Source organism: Hylaeus anthracinus, unplaced genomic scaffold (genome assembly GCF_026225885.1).
Source record: "Hylaeus anthracinus isolate JK02 unplaced genomic scaffold, UHH_iyHylAnth1.0_haploid 11994, whole genome shotgun sequence".
In the NCBI taxonomy this organism is placed as follows: Eukaryota; Metazoa; Arthropoda; class Insecta; order Hymenoptera; family Colletidae; genus Hylaeus; species Hylaeus anthracinus.
In genome coordinates, this window is record NW_026534341.1 from 5,043,731 (window position 1) to 5,057,180 (window position 13,450).

The 13,450-nt window shown below is 34.5% G+C and overlaps 3 protein-coding genes across 5 annotated transcripts; 2 read left to right on the forward strand and 1 right to left on the reverse strand.

Moving 5' to 3' along the window:
• Nucleotides 1-724: 724 nt before the first annotated feature.
• On the reverse strand, nt 725-10,703 carry LOC128889060 (WASH complex subunit 2). The gene is made up of 12 exons (XM_054146374.1): nt 10,553-10,703; nt 10,211-10,339; nt 9,642-9,830; nt 9,420-9,571; nt 8,995-9,349; nt 8,569-8,698; nt 8,319-8,504; nt 7,929-8,236; nt 7,522-7,835; nt 3,459-4,930; nt 2,986-3,107; nt 725-2,917 (listed from the first exon to the last, which is right to left on the reverse strand). Exons 1-12 carry the CDS (start codon nt 10,553-10,555, stop codon nt 1,415-1,417), a joined length of 4,863 nt encoding a protein of 1,620 aa, XP_054002349.1. The 5' UTR covers nt 10,556-10,703; the 3' UTR covers nt 725-1,414.
• On the forward strand, nt 5,978-7,105 carry LOC128889071 (uncharacterized). The gene is made up of 3 exons (XM_054146394.1): nt 5,978-6,100; nt 6,514-6,616; nt 6,887-7,105. The coding sequence occupies exons 1-3, from the start codon at nt 6,040-6,042 to the stop codon at nt 6,990-6,992; spliced, it is 270 nt and encodes an 89-aa protein (XP_054002369.1). The 5' UTR covers nt 5,978-6,039; the 3' UTR covers nt 6,993-7,105.
• A 280-nt stretch (nt 10,704-10,983) lies between the features above and the next one.
• On the forward strand, nt 10,984-13,316 carry LOC128889069 (serine/threonine-protein kinase pelle). Of its 3 annotated transcripts, none has more exons than XM_054146388.1 (5): nt 10,984-11,101; nt 11,179-11,486; nt 11,557-12,180; nt 12,263-12,702; nt 12,780-13,316. In XM_054146388.1, the coding sequence occupies exons 2-5, from the start codon at nt 11,348-11,350 to the stop codon at nt 13,119-13,121; spliced, it is 1,545 nt and encodes a 514-aa protein (XP_054002363.1). In that variant the 5' UTR covers nt 10,984-11,101; nt 11,179-11,347; the 3' UTR covers nt 13,122-13,316. The 3 variants fall into 3 exon arrangements, with proteins under 3 accessions (XP_054002363.1, XP_054002366.1, XP_054002364.1); XM_054146391.1 differs by lacking the exon at nt 10,984-11,101 and having other exon boundaries at nt 11,191-11,486; nt 11,557-11,708; nt 11,994-12,180; XM_054146389.1 differs by lacking the exon at nt 10,984-11,101 and having other exon boundaries at nt 11,191-11,486; nt 12,780-12,851; nt 12,923-13,080.
• The last annotated feature ends 134 nt before the right edge of the window (nt 13,317-13,450 follow it).

Sequence of the window (13,450 nt, forward strand, 5' to 3'; positions counted from 1 at the left end):
TTCACTTCTTCAATGACGTCAATAGGGTTAGTGTCAACCAGTGCGGTAACGCGTAGTGCCACCCCCAAGTCTTACCGTATCAGATTATAGTACATTCTTAGACATTGGTTTTGTTCTAATGTTACAGAAAATTGTACCGAATGAAAATGGGATAGTAGCGACATAAACAGTTAACGAAATTAAAATTATAGTACTAGACGCACAGGGTAAACTCGTTTCTTAAACCTATTTATAAATATAGTTGAACGTGATTAAAGTGAAACTTTGATGTAATAATGCAGAAGTTATAGATAAACGTATATAAAGATATAATTATGAATGGAATAGTACTAAAAAAAAAAAAAAAGAAACAGGACCAGAAGTATTGTTAGCACAAATGTTTGTATGAAAAAATTATAGCATACAGCTCGAAATACATTTTTAAGTTAACTAAATTTTATTAATTTAAAAAGTACTACTCTTGAGACTTCTTCTAGGTCATGAAAGGTAATAAATGATTGACGCAATTTCAACTACTTCTACTTAACTGATGTATTTTAAGATCGATAGTACTTACCCTTTTAGATTAAGTAGCAGTAGTTTAATTACAGTATATCTTAGGCGAATACATACGCTCCTTCAACGCGTACGAGCGAGATTTAAACGTATGATGAATTATTTCAAATTAAATAAAATTTGATTAGCAATTTATATAATCGAATTAATATTACAGCACTAAGATAGATCGTGTTTATTCTACGAATTTATTTGTACTGATACATGCTTCATAAAGAGATATAGTATATACAATGCAGTACATCATGGAATGGCATATATTATAAACAAGGGAAATATACCTATAGAATGAACTACATATAAATACAGAAAATATATAACATCTACCATATTTTTAAAGCACTGCCTGCAGATTAATTACTCCAAACAGTTGGACCAAGTTGATGGCAATAAATCAAGCAGCATTTATTCCTATCTTATCTGTGTAACATTCTATTGTTCGTTGTTGTCGATATTTAATAAAAATTGTTCTAACATGATTTGATATTCTTAGGATTTCTATTTGGATGATTAAACGTGAAAAAATATTATAAAATATTCTTGTTCGTATATTTTACAAATCATAAAGTGTTACGCAATTTTCTTTTTCGTGTACAAAATAAAGAAAAACAAACGCACATTATCTATAATTAAGTTTCTATCCGTTATCTTTGACAGTGCCCATATTTTTAACGCACAGCGTTTTTTCTTTTATTATTTATACACAATTAATATCTTATACCAGCCTTTCAATCATTTCTTCAGCAAGTATACAATTTAATACATTAACATTTAAAATCAATTTGAAACATGTAAATATTAAAGGGCTAGTATAAATAAAATATATGATTCCTTTAACACGCGATAGAAAGTAATACACTTAATCATCTTGTAAAATACTTAAAGGATCCTCGCTAATATTTTCAGCCGTTTTCTTTAGATCCCTCGTGACAGACTTTTTTATAGTCGAGCGTATCTCCGTTTGCTTCACTCTTGGTTCGCTCGTAGACGATTTTTTTCCAAAAATATTACCGTCGTCGTCATCATCATCAGAAAGAAACAATGATTTCGGCGTGCCAGCTTTCTTCGGGATAGATTTTGTAGCAAAGATATCGTCTTCTCCGCTAGATTGATCAGCGAAAATGTCCGTTATGTGCGAAGTCTTTACAGGTTGGGTACTACTGGGAAATTCGTTTTTATTCGATTTCTCTTGAACACTTCCAGAATCCGACTTTTGCGTTACCTCAGATTGATCAAAAAACAAATTAGCATCGTCACTGTCATCGAATAAACTTATTTTCTTCCTGGGTTGCTGTACAGAGTGCTTATTTTCAGTGTCAGATTTCACCGAAGATTTCTTTACGATGGAGCCAAATAAATTGTCATCTTCATCGTCTTGGCCGTCGTCATCGAACAAGCTGATTTTTGTATCCTTCAAAGGTTTCTTTACAGGTTTGGACAAAGATGCTGAGAACAAATCACCTTCCGTATCGTCGGCAAATAAGTCCAACATTTTTTTCTTCGCAGTTTGTTCTTCGGGTGGTCTTTTAACACCGCTAGAAAAAAGACTATCATCCTCGGAGAATAGCAAACTTTTACCCTTCTCCGGGGATGGCGTTTTCGTTACGAAGGCGAACAGTTGACTCGGATCTTTCAAAGGATCGTGGCTGCTGTCTCGCAGCGGATCTGTCATTTCTGTCGGTTCATCTTTGGACTTATCGTTGTCGAGCTTATATTCTTTTTTACATGAATCCGTAATATTTATATTAGAATCAGTGTTGGATTCAGTCGACGTGCTAAGCTTGCTATCTTTATCCGATGAGGTACCTTTTTCTGAAGCTGTATCCGTATTGTCTATTTTTTTAATATGAGTATCCTTTAATGGCTTAAAATTAGTGGGAGCCTTTTCAAGAAAAACTCTATCCACTGGCGAAAGAATAGGAGCTCTACCAAACAGAGTATCTTCCTTTTGCGGATCCTCCGGTAGATCAGGCGGCACGTCGAATAAATCTTCTTCATCGGTAGATGGAGACAGCAAAGTGTTCTTGTTAGCGCTCATAGAGCTTTCTTTACTTATGCTACCGAGTTCAGATTTATCGTCCGCTATCAAAGACATATTAGGATCCGCTAATCGATGAACGTTATCGGTAGCTGATGGAGCTAAACGATCAGAACTCGTAACTGTGGTGTGCGGTATGTTAACATTTGTAGAACTGGATGACTCTTTATTATGACCAGTCGATGATCGATTATCATAATTTTCGTTTTGTGAGTTATTTCCCGAGCCATCCACGGTATCAAAATCGATTCCACTATGTCTGAGGGCAGTTTTTCGTGCATGCCTACTCTGTGGTCGACGTTTTGCTTGTATTCTAACACGTGTCTGGAAAACAAAAATTAAAAATAAAAGCCCAACGTTATATATCTAAATTTATCGATTGCGACGATTACCTTTGAAGCTGCAATAGACAATGTTTCCACTTGAGCAGGCTCATCGAAGCTAATAGCACTTTCTACATTACTTTCACCCGAAATTGTTGACTGGAGCGAGTGCTTTTGAGCAGTACTGTCTTCTACGGAGGAAATGTGTTTGTTTTATTTAAATACAACAATAATTGATTATTATTGGTACTATGCAGAGTATTTCTAGATAGGTATCGCAGCTTGCGTTAAGTGTTACAAATTTTCTGCCAAATTGTCCCCTAAGTTTTTAGAAAGATTACATGTTCCGTTACAATATTACTAGTAAAAAATAATAAATTATAACAAAAAAAATCTTTTCGGATTCTATATAAACAATCACAAAGCATAGACATTTTACGTTTCCTCTATCTCCTACAACGTAGTGACACTTATCTATAAACACCCTGTATAAAAGAAAATGTAAATATAAAGCATCATTCGATGCAAATAGTATACGCTACCAGATATACTTGGAGGCGAACTATGACCTTGCGTACTCATACATCCGCCATCGTCACTATCTCTATCCGCCGCGCTATCTTCTTCGTCTGTTTTCTCCTCGCTTTTCCTCCACAACGGTGGTGTATCCATAGGAGAAAGTATTTTCAAATCGCCCATTTTACCCACCAGATTCTTTATTTTACCGGAACATTTAACAGTGACTTTAACCTTTTTACTTTCCTCGGACGGCGGCGACGACGTAGTTCTCTGAATATTCAACGACTTCGGAGGGCTCTTTTTCGATTCAACGTTCTCCGAAGGGTTAACTTCCTTCGAAATAACTTGACCTACATCCTGTTCGCTTTCCTGTTCCGTTTTACTCGACGTGGCAACGGGAACGTCGCTTGTTTCTGGATTGTCCATAAAGATTTTAGAATCGATCGACGTCTCGGTATCTTCTGCAGATGCCTCGCCAAACATCCCGTCATCTTTAACATCTGATGCTGATTTCTCATCCTGTTTGCTTCCTCTCGCGCTCTTACTGCTGAACAGGTCATCGTAATCGTCGTCTTCGAATACCAATCCATGCGAACCGGTGGTGGTAGAGAACAATCCATTACCCGATAGAATATCGCTACCTTTTCTTTCCGTTCGCCGAGCAGACATATCTTCATCGACATCACCTATCCTCGATGCGATAGCGTCTACGCATATTTTAACGCTCGGTTGTTTCTCATCAGTCACGTTCTTGACCGAGAACAAGTCAGTCTTATCGTCGTTGCTGAACACATTGACTTTAGTCTCGTTCCTAAGCGGCTTCACGGAGAACAGATCACCGTCGTCGATATCCTCGCCGTCGTCAAACAGGCTAATCTTCTTCGGCGCGACGCTCTGTTGTTTCTCTACGTTATTATTATTAGGTATCGCGTGTTGAACGTTGCTCGAAAAAAGACCGTCCTCCGAGCTGTCTGGAAACTTCCGACCAGGATAACTATTCGTTTGCTTCGCTGATTTCGACGCTATACCGAAGATATCGACATCCGGCGAGTCTTTGCTGCCGAATATGTCGATGTTCTCGTCGAAGAGGCCTCTTTGCTGGGCGAATTTCGATTTATCCGGATGCTGAGAGACGGTCGTCAAGAAATCGGTGCTCTTCTGCGATCTGGAGCCGGAACTGGTCGTGGAGAAGAGCTCGTCCCCGGAATCGGAGTCGTCGAACAACGACTGCACCTTCGTTTTCACTGGTTTCGAGTTCGCTTTCGGCAAAGGCGGTGGACCGAACAGATCCTCGTTCTCGAATACATCGTCTTGTCGTATGGACGAGGTGTTCTCGATCGGTTCCTCTTGCGGCTGACTGTTGGTCGAATTTGAAATCGTCGCGTTTACGGGATTGCGGGTACGCGCTGTGAAAAGGCTGTCGCTGACTACTCTCTCGCGATAGATCTCCTCGGATTTTAAGCGAGACGACGTCATCAGAGGCTGGAAATCGACACTGGAAAGAAATACGAACATTCAGACAGAGAAACGTCGATTGAACATCACTATTTGGAATTTCGGATTCAGATTTTATTATTTATCAAATTTCTGTCTTGTACCGGACGACACGACAATGTATAACAAAAAAGAAACAAACTTTAATTCCGGTCGATTTATTTTTCGTGCGATTTTTTTTGTACGAGCATCTCTTAAAGTGGTTTACAACTGAAAGAAAACTGAATAAGGTTCAATTCAAATATTTCTGTCTGATAATACATTGATTATCAAGGCACAACTGTTTTTTTAATGTCCACTTGATACTTGTTATACAGTAAATAATAGCATTTGATTAGCGTTTCGTTAAAACGGCAAGTACTCAGGAATATGACTGATATTAATACACGATGTTATGGTTTTAATAAGTCTTTAAGGTGTTTGCATTTCCACCTTATGTATTTACATTTACAGTCGATTATCTCAAAAACTAACAATGGAAGTTCTTATTTTTTCGTTGTAGATCTCATGGAGCCCTATATAAAACATACAGAAAGTTTTTCTCTAAACTGAAACCCAAGTTTTTGAAAATAAAAGAAAGATTTGTGTTAGTAATATTGAAAGCCTCGTACGAAAAACCGTTATTACATGTTTTCGAGTTACTTTCTTATTCGCTATCATCCTCTTTCCGCGTGTACTACGAGTTACCAAGCAACAACTACATCGTTGAAATTATGCATAATTTCATATAGAAGCTTCGTCGAATGCTTCATTAAATGTTTCTGGTTAAACAATTTTAGTTTTCTACCTGGAATTGGTGAGGCATGCATGATTGCGTTGAATTGTAAATTTTGAATATAAATTAAACAGAAACAGGTTGAAGCATTGGAGAAAAACGGTTAGCTAATGAATGAATTAAATTATCCTTCGAGACTGTAATTGTGTAAACACACCCGTAATACTTCTAAAATTCTGAGTAACAGTTGGGCACGTATGGAAATGCAAGCGACTACGCAAGCGTTATGGAAGATACAGGGGAACTTAGGTATAAAAGGGAAACATGAATAAGAACGATGAAGCAGTAGCTTTGGAAAGTTAAGGAGATCGAGACGTACGAGTTAACGTATCAACATGAAGAACATCGCCTTGTTTACATTTTGTATTACAATGTGCTTGTTACTTGAAGTGCAAGGTACGTTTCTTTCCGTTCGAGTTATCCACAATAACGATAAATAGTTAAAAAAAAAAAGAAAACATAGAGTATTTAGAAATGTATAGTACACGTTCGCTACCGCGCATTTTTTTTGTTTTCTATTTTAAATAGAAAATATTCGACGTATTCAATTGATCTATTTAATATACTGTATTACTATTAATAAACTTTATTAAATTTTATCAAACATTTCATGTGTTTTACAAAAATTATTTCGACTATAACGCGGCCTGTAAAGAACGATCTTCCGACTAAATAGTGATAGCGAATCTGTTACATTCCATTTGTAAAATCTCTACTTTTGTAGGTCTCTTTACTTCAGTAAATGTAACGAAAACATTAAATAGATAAAAATGAATAAATACCCTGTATATGTAATTTTGTATGTACAGGGGATTGCAAAGGTTATCAAGGCAAGGATCTCAGTGTGGGGACACATTACATAAATTGCCTTCAGATTACGTGCAACGCAGACGGATCCATATCCGCACTCGGGTAAATCATACGATTCGAACATTTTAAAATAACGTTTACTCGTTAAACGCCGAGTGAACACTCTGCGTTAAGTTTCGAATACATCGCGTCCCGTCTCCGCGAAAAAATAAATTTCGTCGCGCACGATCGATCACTTATAGATATTCATCCAATTACTTATCAGACATTTCAATGTTTAATACTGATAAGTATTAATCGAGTAATGCCAACAGTTCAGTATTGAACGCTACGTTAACTAATAATCATAAAAAAAATAATTGAACTTTTTAGTTGCCCAGCATACCAATGCGCAGAAGGATCGCAAATTGGATACCGTAAAACGGATTTAAGCAAACCTTACCCGGAATGTTGCGAGGGACCAATTTGTGCGGATTAAACTTGGATGTAAACGACGAGTAATATGAGGGAGGAGGGGGAAGAGTACTTGGCCTAATGATGACATTTTAGATAAAACAATACAAAGTTAAATAAACCTGAACTATGAACCACGGCTGTGTCACACTCACTTGATATTGTATAAGTAATATAAATGCGAACAAAAAAATAAACGATGATAAAACGTACGCGTGTGAGGTACAGACACGAGATGAGATACACTTAAACTGAAGGCGCTCGCCTTGAAGCTTGAGCCTCAACTCCACACAATCACTACAACGCAATGGAGGATGACTAATGTTTGGATCATCAATTCAATGACACTTTAAGTATTTGGCACGCGTACCCGTTCTTGTATGCGCGAAAAATAAATACGACGTTGATTTTTATTGATACTTCGTAAACATAAAACTGAATATTCGATTTGTTCGATTTATATGTAAGCGATGCCGTTTATATGATTAAAAATATGTTAATAATTGAAAAATATTGTTAAAAACTTTAAAAATGGTAATAACAATAATACTTACTCTGAGCTCGAACCTCCAGTGTTATTAATACTCGATGGACGGATCGATATCCCGCTGCTCGTACTACTTTCGATGTGAGCGGTTAAATTGCCCGCGTTATTCCTTGCCATGATGGAACTTTGATTGTTAATATTATTATTGTTCGAAATAGTATTTCGTAAATTGTCATCCACGGACACCTGACTGTCGTCGAAATTCCCTGGTATATCACTGCCAGAAGATTCGGATGATTGAATGCGCGATATTTTGTTCGCTAATTTACTCTCAATACTTGACGATAAAATATTTCCAAGTATTGATACTCCTGCAGGTTTCTAAAATGTTTAAAGGTTATTCATTTCATGGAAATCCTTAAATATTTGACAAAATTAGCTTTACGAAGCGTAGATATTAAATTTAAATCTTACTATCTTATTTGGTGGTTGATTTTTAGACGGGCCGAAAAGATCGCCGTCATCTTCGTCGTCGCTAAACAAATTATTATTATTTATGTTAGTTTCTGGTGTACTTGTGACCCTCTGACTAGTAACCGCTGGTGTTACAGTACTCAAATATTTCTTTTGCGCACTTTCTGTTATCTCTGAGTGATTGTTGCTATTTGTATGTTTATTTTTCGTAATAGTTTTCACTGTATTTTTTGACGAGAAAATATTATCGGAATCTTCGGAATCGGCATCGGCAAATAAATCGTCGATCTCAGATTTCGGATTTACGGCTGAAAATATAAATTATCGTTAATGACTTTTTTTTTTAGAATCTAGTTAAACATATTGTAAAGAATTTAAAATGAAACTTACAAACTGTACTAATCGGAGGTGGTACATCAATACTAGCAGGTATGATGTTATTTTTATATGGTTCAATAGGTTTTTCTTTCCACAAATTTTCGGATGGTTTGTCATTCAAAAATGTATTTCCACTATTTATACTTCTCGGTTTATCGTTTACGATATTCTCATCAACTTCTGGCGTTAATAAATCATCTAAAATATACGATGCTAGCTAAGTACGGACGAGCGACACAAATTATTAGCTTTAACCAAATACCTTTGAATCGATTTATCGACGCTTCACTTCTTTCATCTACAATGGTTGGTTTTTGAGCTTGACGAACTGTACCTAATCGCTTCGCTAATTCTTCTGCAAAATTCGGTGCCGAATTGTTTGCTAATGGTACCTAAACAATTAAATCGACCGTATTTTTCAAATCACGATCCGCGAACAAATGGGTGGAGGTAAACTCTCAGAAAGAAACAAAAAATATATTATACAGTTACATTGAAAACACGCTAATATTTTATTCATATATAAAACCCTCATCGAATGTCAGTAGTAAAAACATTAAAAAAAGAAACGAGTAACTAAGTGTTTAACAAAATTCACAGCAACTCTACTATTATTCGTTCTACTTCTATTAAAATTGACCAGAGACAACAAATTTTAAAAGAAAAATATATAAACAAATATACAAACCTTTGATCCATTATCATTAGGAGTAATTGATTCAGAACCGGAATGTACATTATTTTGACTAATTACATCTAATTTTTCATTATCCATATATGTTATATCACTTCTTTTACTATAATCTGACCCAACCAAAGAGGGTGACAATCCAGCAATATTTGTTTTTGGAGCAGTATCAATATTATACTCTCTAAATACAGCTCTATCATCATCGCTTTCTGATTCTTCTTCGTCCACTTGTTCTGATTCACTACTACTACTACTTTCTAAACCAATCTTATTTGAATTATTCCACTTCTCAGAGCCAATAACATAAGGTAAAGGCCGATTTTGGTATGGATTATTTGGCCCCAGTACAACACTAAAATTTAATTATACAACATTTAACAAAATTACATTTACAACAAAATTGTTTCAGTAAATTTATTTACCTTAATACTACTTTATCGTCATCTTCTCCTTCACTATCGCTATCAACAAATTCCATCTTTTTATACTTCTCATCCATTATGCTTAGGCCTTGTTTTATACTCTCACTCACACTGGCTATTAAATCTGCTGTTGCTAAGTCTTCATCCTTAGACTGTAGACAAATTTCACAGAATACTACTCCAAAAGTTTAAAATACCTTTTATTTTGTAACCTTTAATTACCTGCACTGAAGTTTCCACCTTTTTCTCAATCTCTATATCATCTTCTTGCACACGGCTCTCAATAAATTGGGTATTAGCCAAAGCTAAGGATGTATTGGTAACATTATCTATAAGTATTGCTGCCTCATTTAACTGACTTGTGAATGCATCTAATGCTTCCTCAGTTTTATTCGCTCTTGATACTACATTCTATCAAAGTAAATAGAAGAATTAATTTTCTATTTGTGCATTCATTATACTGGTTGAAAGATACAGTAAGTCCAAATATGCTCCAAAAAGAAAAAGATTAGTCAAAGATTGAGCAGAATATGGTACTATAAGTAAAGAAAATATGTTCAAAAAAATATCTAACTCGATATGGTTCACAATTTTTTTCATGATTAATCACCAATTTCAGATGTACAATGTCCAGACGTACTGCTTCATGATAAAGAAAATTTAAGGAAAGTTTATTTATTACATAAAGAATAGGGAATAATGGAAAGTACAATCATAGTTATAGGAATCCATGTAACTCAAGACTGTGTAATTCGAGGACTTATTATATGTGTCACATATTTAAATTATACCTCAGAAAACTGCTGAAGGTGTTTAAGAAGTCCTGCATCGGCTGCCAAACTCCATTCTCTTCTTTTCTTTCTCATTTCCTCGGTTGTCCATGGATGATCCCATGATTTATCCATCCCATCTGATATGTCCTAATATATAAAATTTTATGCAGCTATATTTAAAGCTGTTTAGCATACTCTATTACACACTTAATGAATTTAGTAAAAAATAGTACTGGTCGTGCAACAATATGTTTCCAATGTGGAGAAAGTACGAATAACTTGGATACTTGTTTATATTTGTTAACCTTAAAACGACTCTTAGAGTAAACGTCAATTTTTTTAAATAGTTCCAATACATACCATACCACTTAGTTTGATTAGATATAACAAACTATTACTTTCCTACTTAATTACGTTTACATGTGTACAGTATTTTTTATCAAACTTAGTAAAAGAAAAAAACACCCACTCAGCAATTGAGATCAATTGATATTATCAACCAGTGTTCGGTGCTGTCAACTGTCACCATATGATTTAATTCATACCTTCAAAAGAAAAGTTTCAAGAATGCATAAAAATTAGAGACCTCTATTTTATGGAATATTCTTTATTAATACATTGGTATTTCGGAAATATATAGAGCCCTACTTAAAGTCTTAGTAAAATTAAGTTAAAACTAATAATTTTCACAAATTTTTTCAATACACATTGCTTATTCAAATTTGCTAACAAGATATAATTTTATTATTTTTCAGTCACATCTGCAATGATTTATATTTCTTCTCGTTACTATTTTATTCGATCACATCTTTAAATAATTTATAGCACGTTAATACGTTTTACTTATTATTAAAGGTACATGTACTCGATTACAAGCAAAAGGTCCGTTTATCGGAAGATACAGCACTGGTATGTGCAATGTTGCCAAACCGAACAGTATTTTGGTGGCCATAGTATACTGGTATACGTATCAGTTCTGATTGCAGCGCACTGAATGCTACTGAATGCGTCTGAATGCGCTCCATGCACTCAATGCAATGCATGAAACGGAACGCACCTTATAGTTATCTACTTTGTGTCAATGATAATATTTACGTTGCGTGTAGTACGAATCATGCATAATAATTTTCCTTAAAACAATTATAATTACAATTTATGAAGAGAAATCAGTTGTACAATATGTCTTTATCAAGTTGTACAGATAAAATCAAATATATTTATCAATTGCCAGTTTTCGAGCGAAAGGAACTTTGCAACATACTTAACCAAAATGATAAATGGGAAGAGCTTGCTGGTAAATTATTCATAAACAACGAGATGTACTTTTTACTTGATAAACTGAGTAAGGTGACAATTGTTTACAGGAATATGGATGGAATATGATATGTTGACGATACAATGTTTGCGGAGGGAAAAAAATCCAACAGATGAATTATTAACAATGTGGGGCCATTATAATCATACAATATTGGAATTGTTTGTTTTGTTATCCAGAATGCAGCATTATCAAGCGATGGTACCATTAAAACCATTTGTTGAAGCTAAATTTCATAAATTACTGTATAATGGAGAGGGTAACCTTCAGAAAGTACTTGGAAAACGACTCAATAAGAACACTAAAGATTTAAAGATAGGCACGCAAAATTTCAATCAAGTTATACCACCAGAACCAAACGTACCAAAAATTGTTATCAAACCGAATTCTAAAGAGGAATCTCATAAAATATTAAACCAACCAATGCAAGCTATGCAAATTGGAATTACTCCAAGCAATTCGAATAACTTACTTGTTGCTTCTCAGGCAGGAGCATATCCTTTACCACATTCTATACAAAATGTTCCAAGTGATAAAAAGAATAATGATGTAACAATTCCACGTACAGAAGCAACTCTACCACATGCTACTTATAATGAATTATCCGTAGCTACAAATGAATGGAATAAATACAATATATTAGGGAAAGGTGGTTTCGGAACTGTGTATAAAGGTAATTGGAAAAAATAGGACTATCAATTTATTAATTATTAAGTTTATTATGTATGAACTATATTAATGTTACTATTGCATAGGGACTTGGAAAAATACAGATGTAGCTATTAAAAAGATAGAGAAAAGAGGACCCGATTCAGATGAAAGTTATATACTCCAACTTCAGCAATCGCTTAGAGAAATAAAGATTTTGAATTCTTGTCCACATGAAAATATTTTACCATTGTATGCATACAGTTTAGATGGCAGAGCACCTTGTCTTGTGTATCAACTTATGAAAAATGGATCTTTAGAGGATAGATTATTAGTGAAACAAAAGAGCCAACCATTAACTTGGATACAGCGTCATGAAATTGCTAAAGGAACTGCACGTGGTCTACAATATTTGCATACAATTGGAGGGAAACCTTTGATACACGGTGACATAAAAAGTGCTAATATTTTACTCGACAAAAATTTTGAACCTAGAATCGGTGACTTTGGCTTAGCAAGAGAGGGTCCCGAGAGAGATTCCATGAAAGTAAGTATTTTATTTAATAAACATGTTGTAAATTAGAGGAATAAGCTTTATTATTTATTTATAATGTGTTTTATTAGGTAAGTAAAATTCATGGTACTAGACCGTATCTTCCAGAAGAATTTTTACATGGCCGAAAATTATCAACAAAGGTAGACACTTATAGTTATGGTATTGTTTTGTTTGAATTGGCTACTGGTTTGCCGGCTTATGACGATTCTAGGTTGGAAAATAAATTTCTGAAAGACTTCATTGACAGCTGGGAAGACAGATATCTTCCTTTATTAATAGATAACAAAGCAGGTGAGAAAGACAAACAGGTTTATAATAATTTAATGTTTTTGGGAAAATGGTGTACTAATCATATGGCACAAAATAGACCTGAAATGGATTATGTGTTCAAGAAATTGAATGACTTATAATTTTGATATTATGTTTGAAATTGTAATGTATATCTTATTATATCGGTACATATTTTTCTTATGCAACAAACTATTAATGATTCCTATGGAATCTTTCTCTTGTTAAATAGTATGGCTTGCACTAGTTTTGTTATAGCTATAGAGTTTGTAAATATCTTTTTGGTAGGATAAAGTTTAAGTTGCGCTTTGTATAAGCTGATATTTCATTTTGTAGTATTTACATTTGATCTGCACATGAATTTACAAAAAATGTATACATTTTAACATGTATTTTGTAAATAATAAAAATATTTTGAAATAAATGTACAAAATACCTATGATAAAAAGAG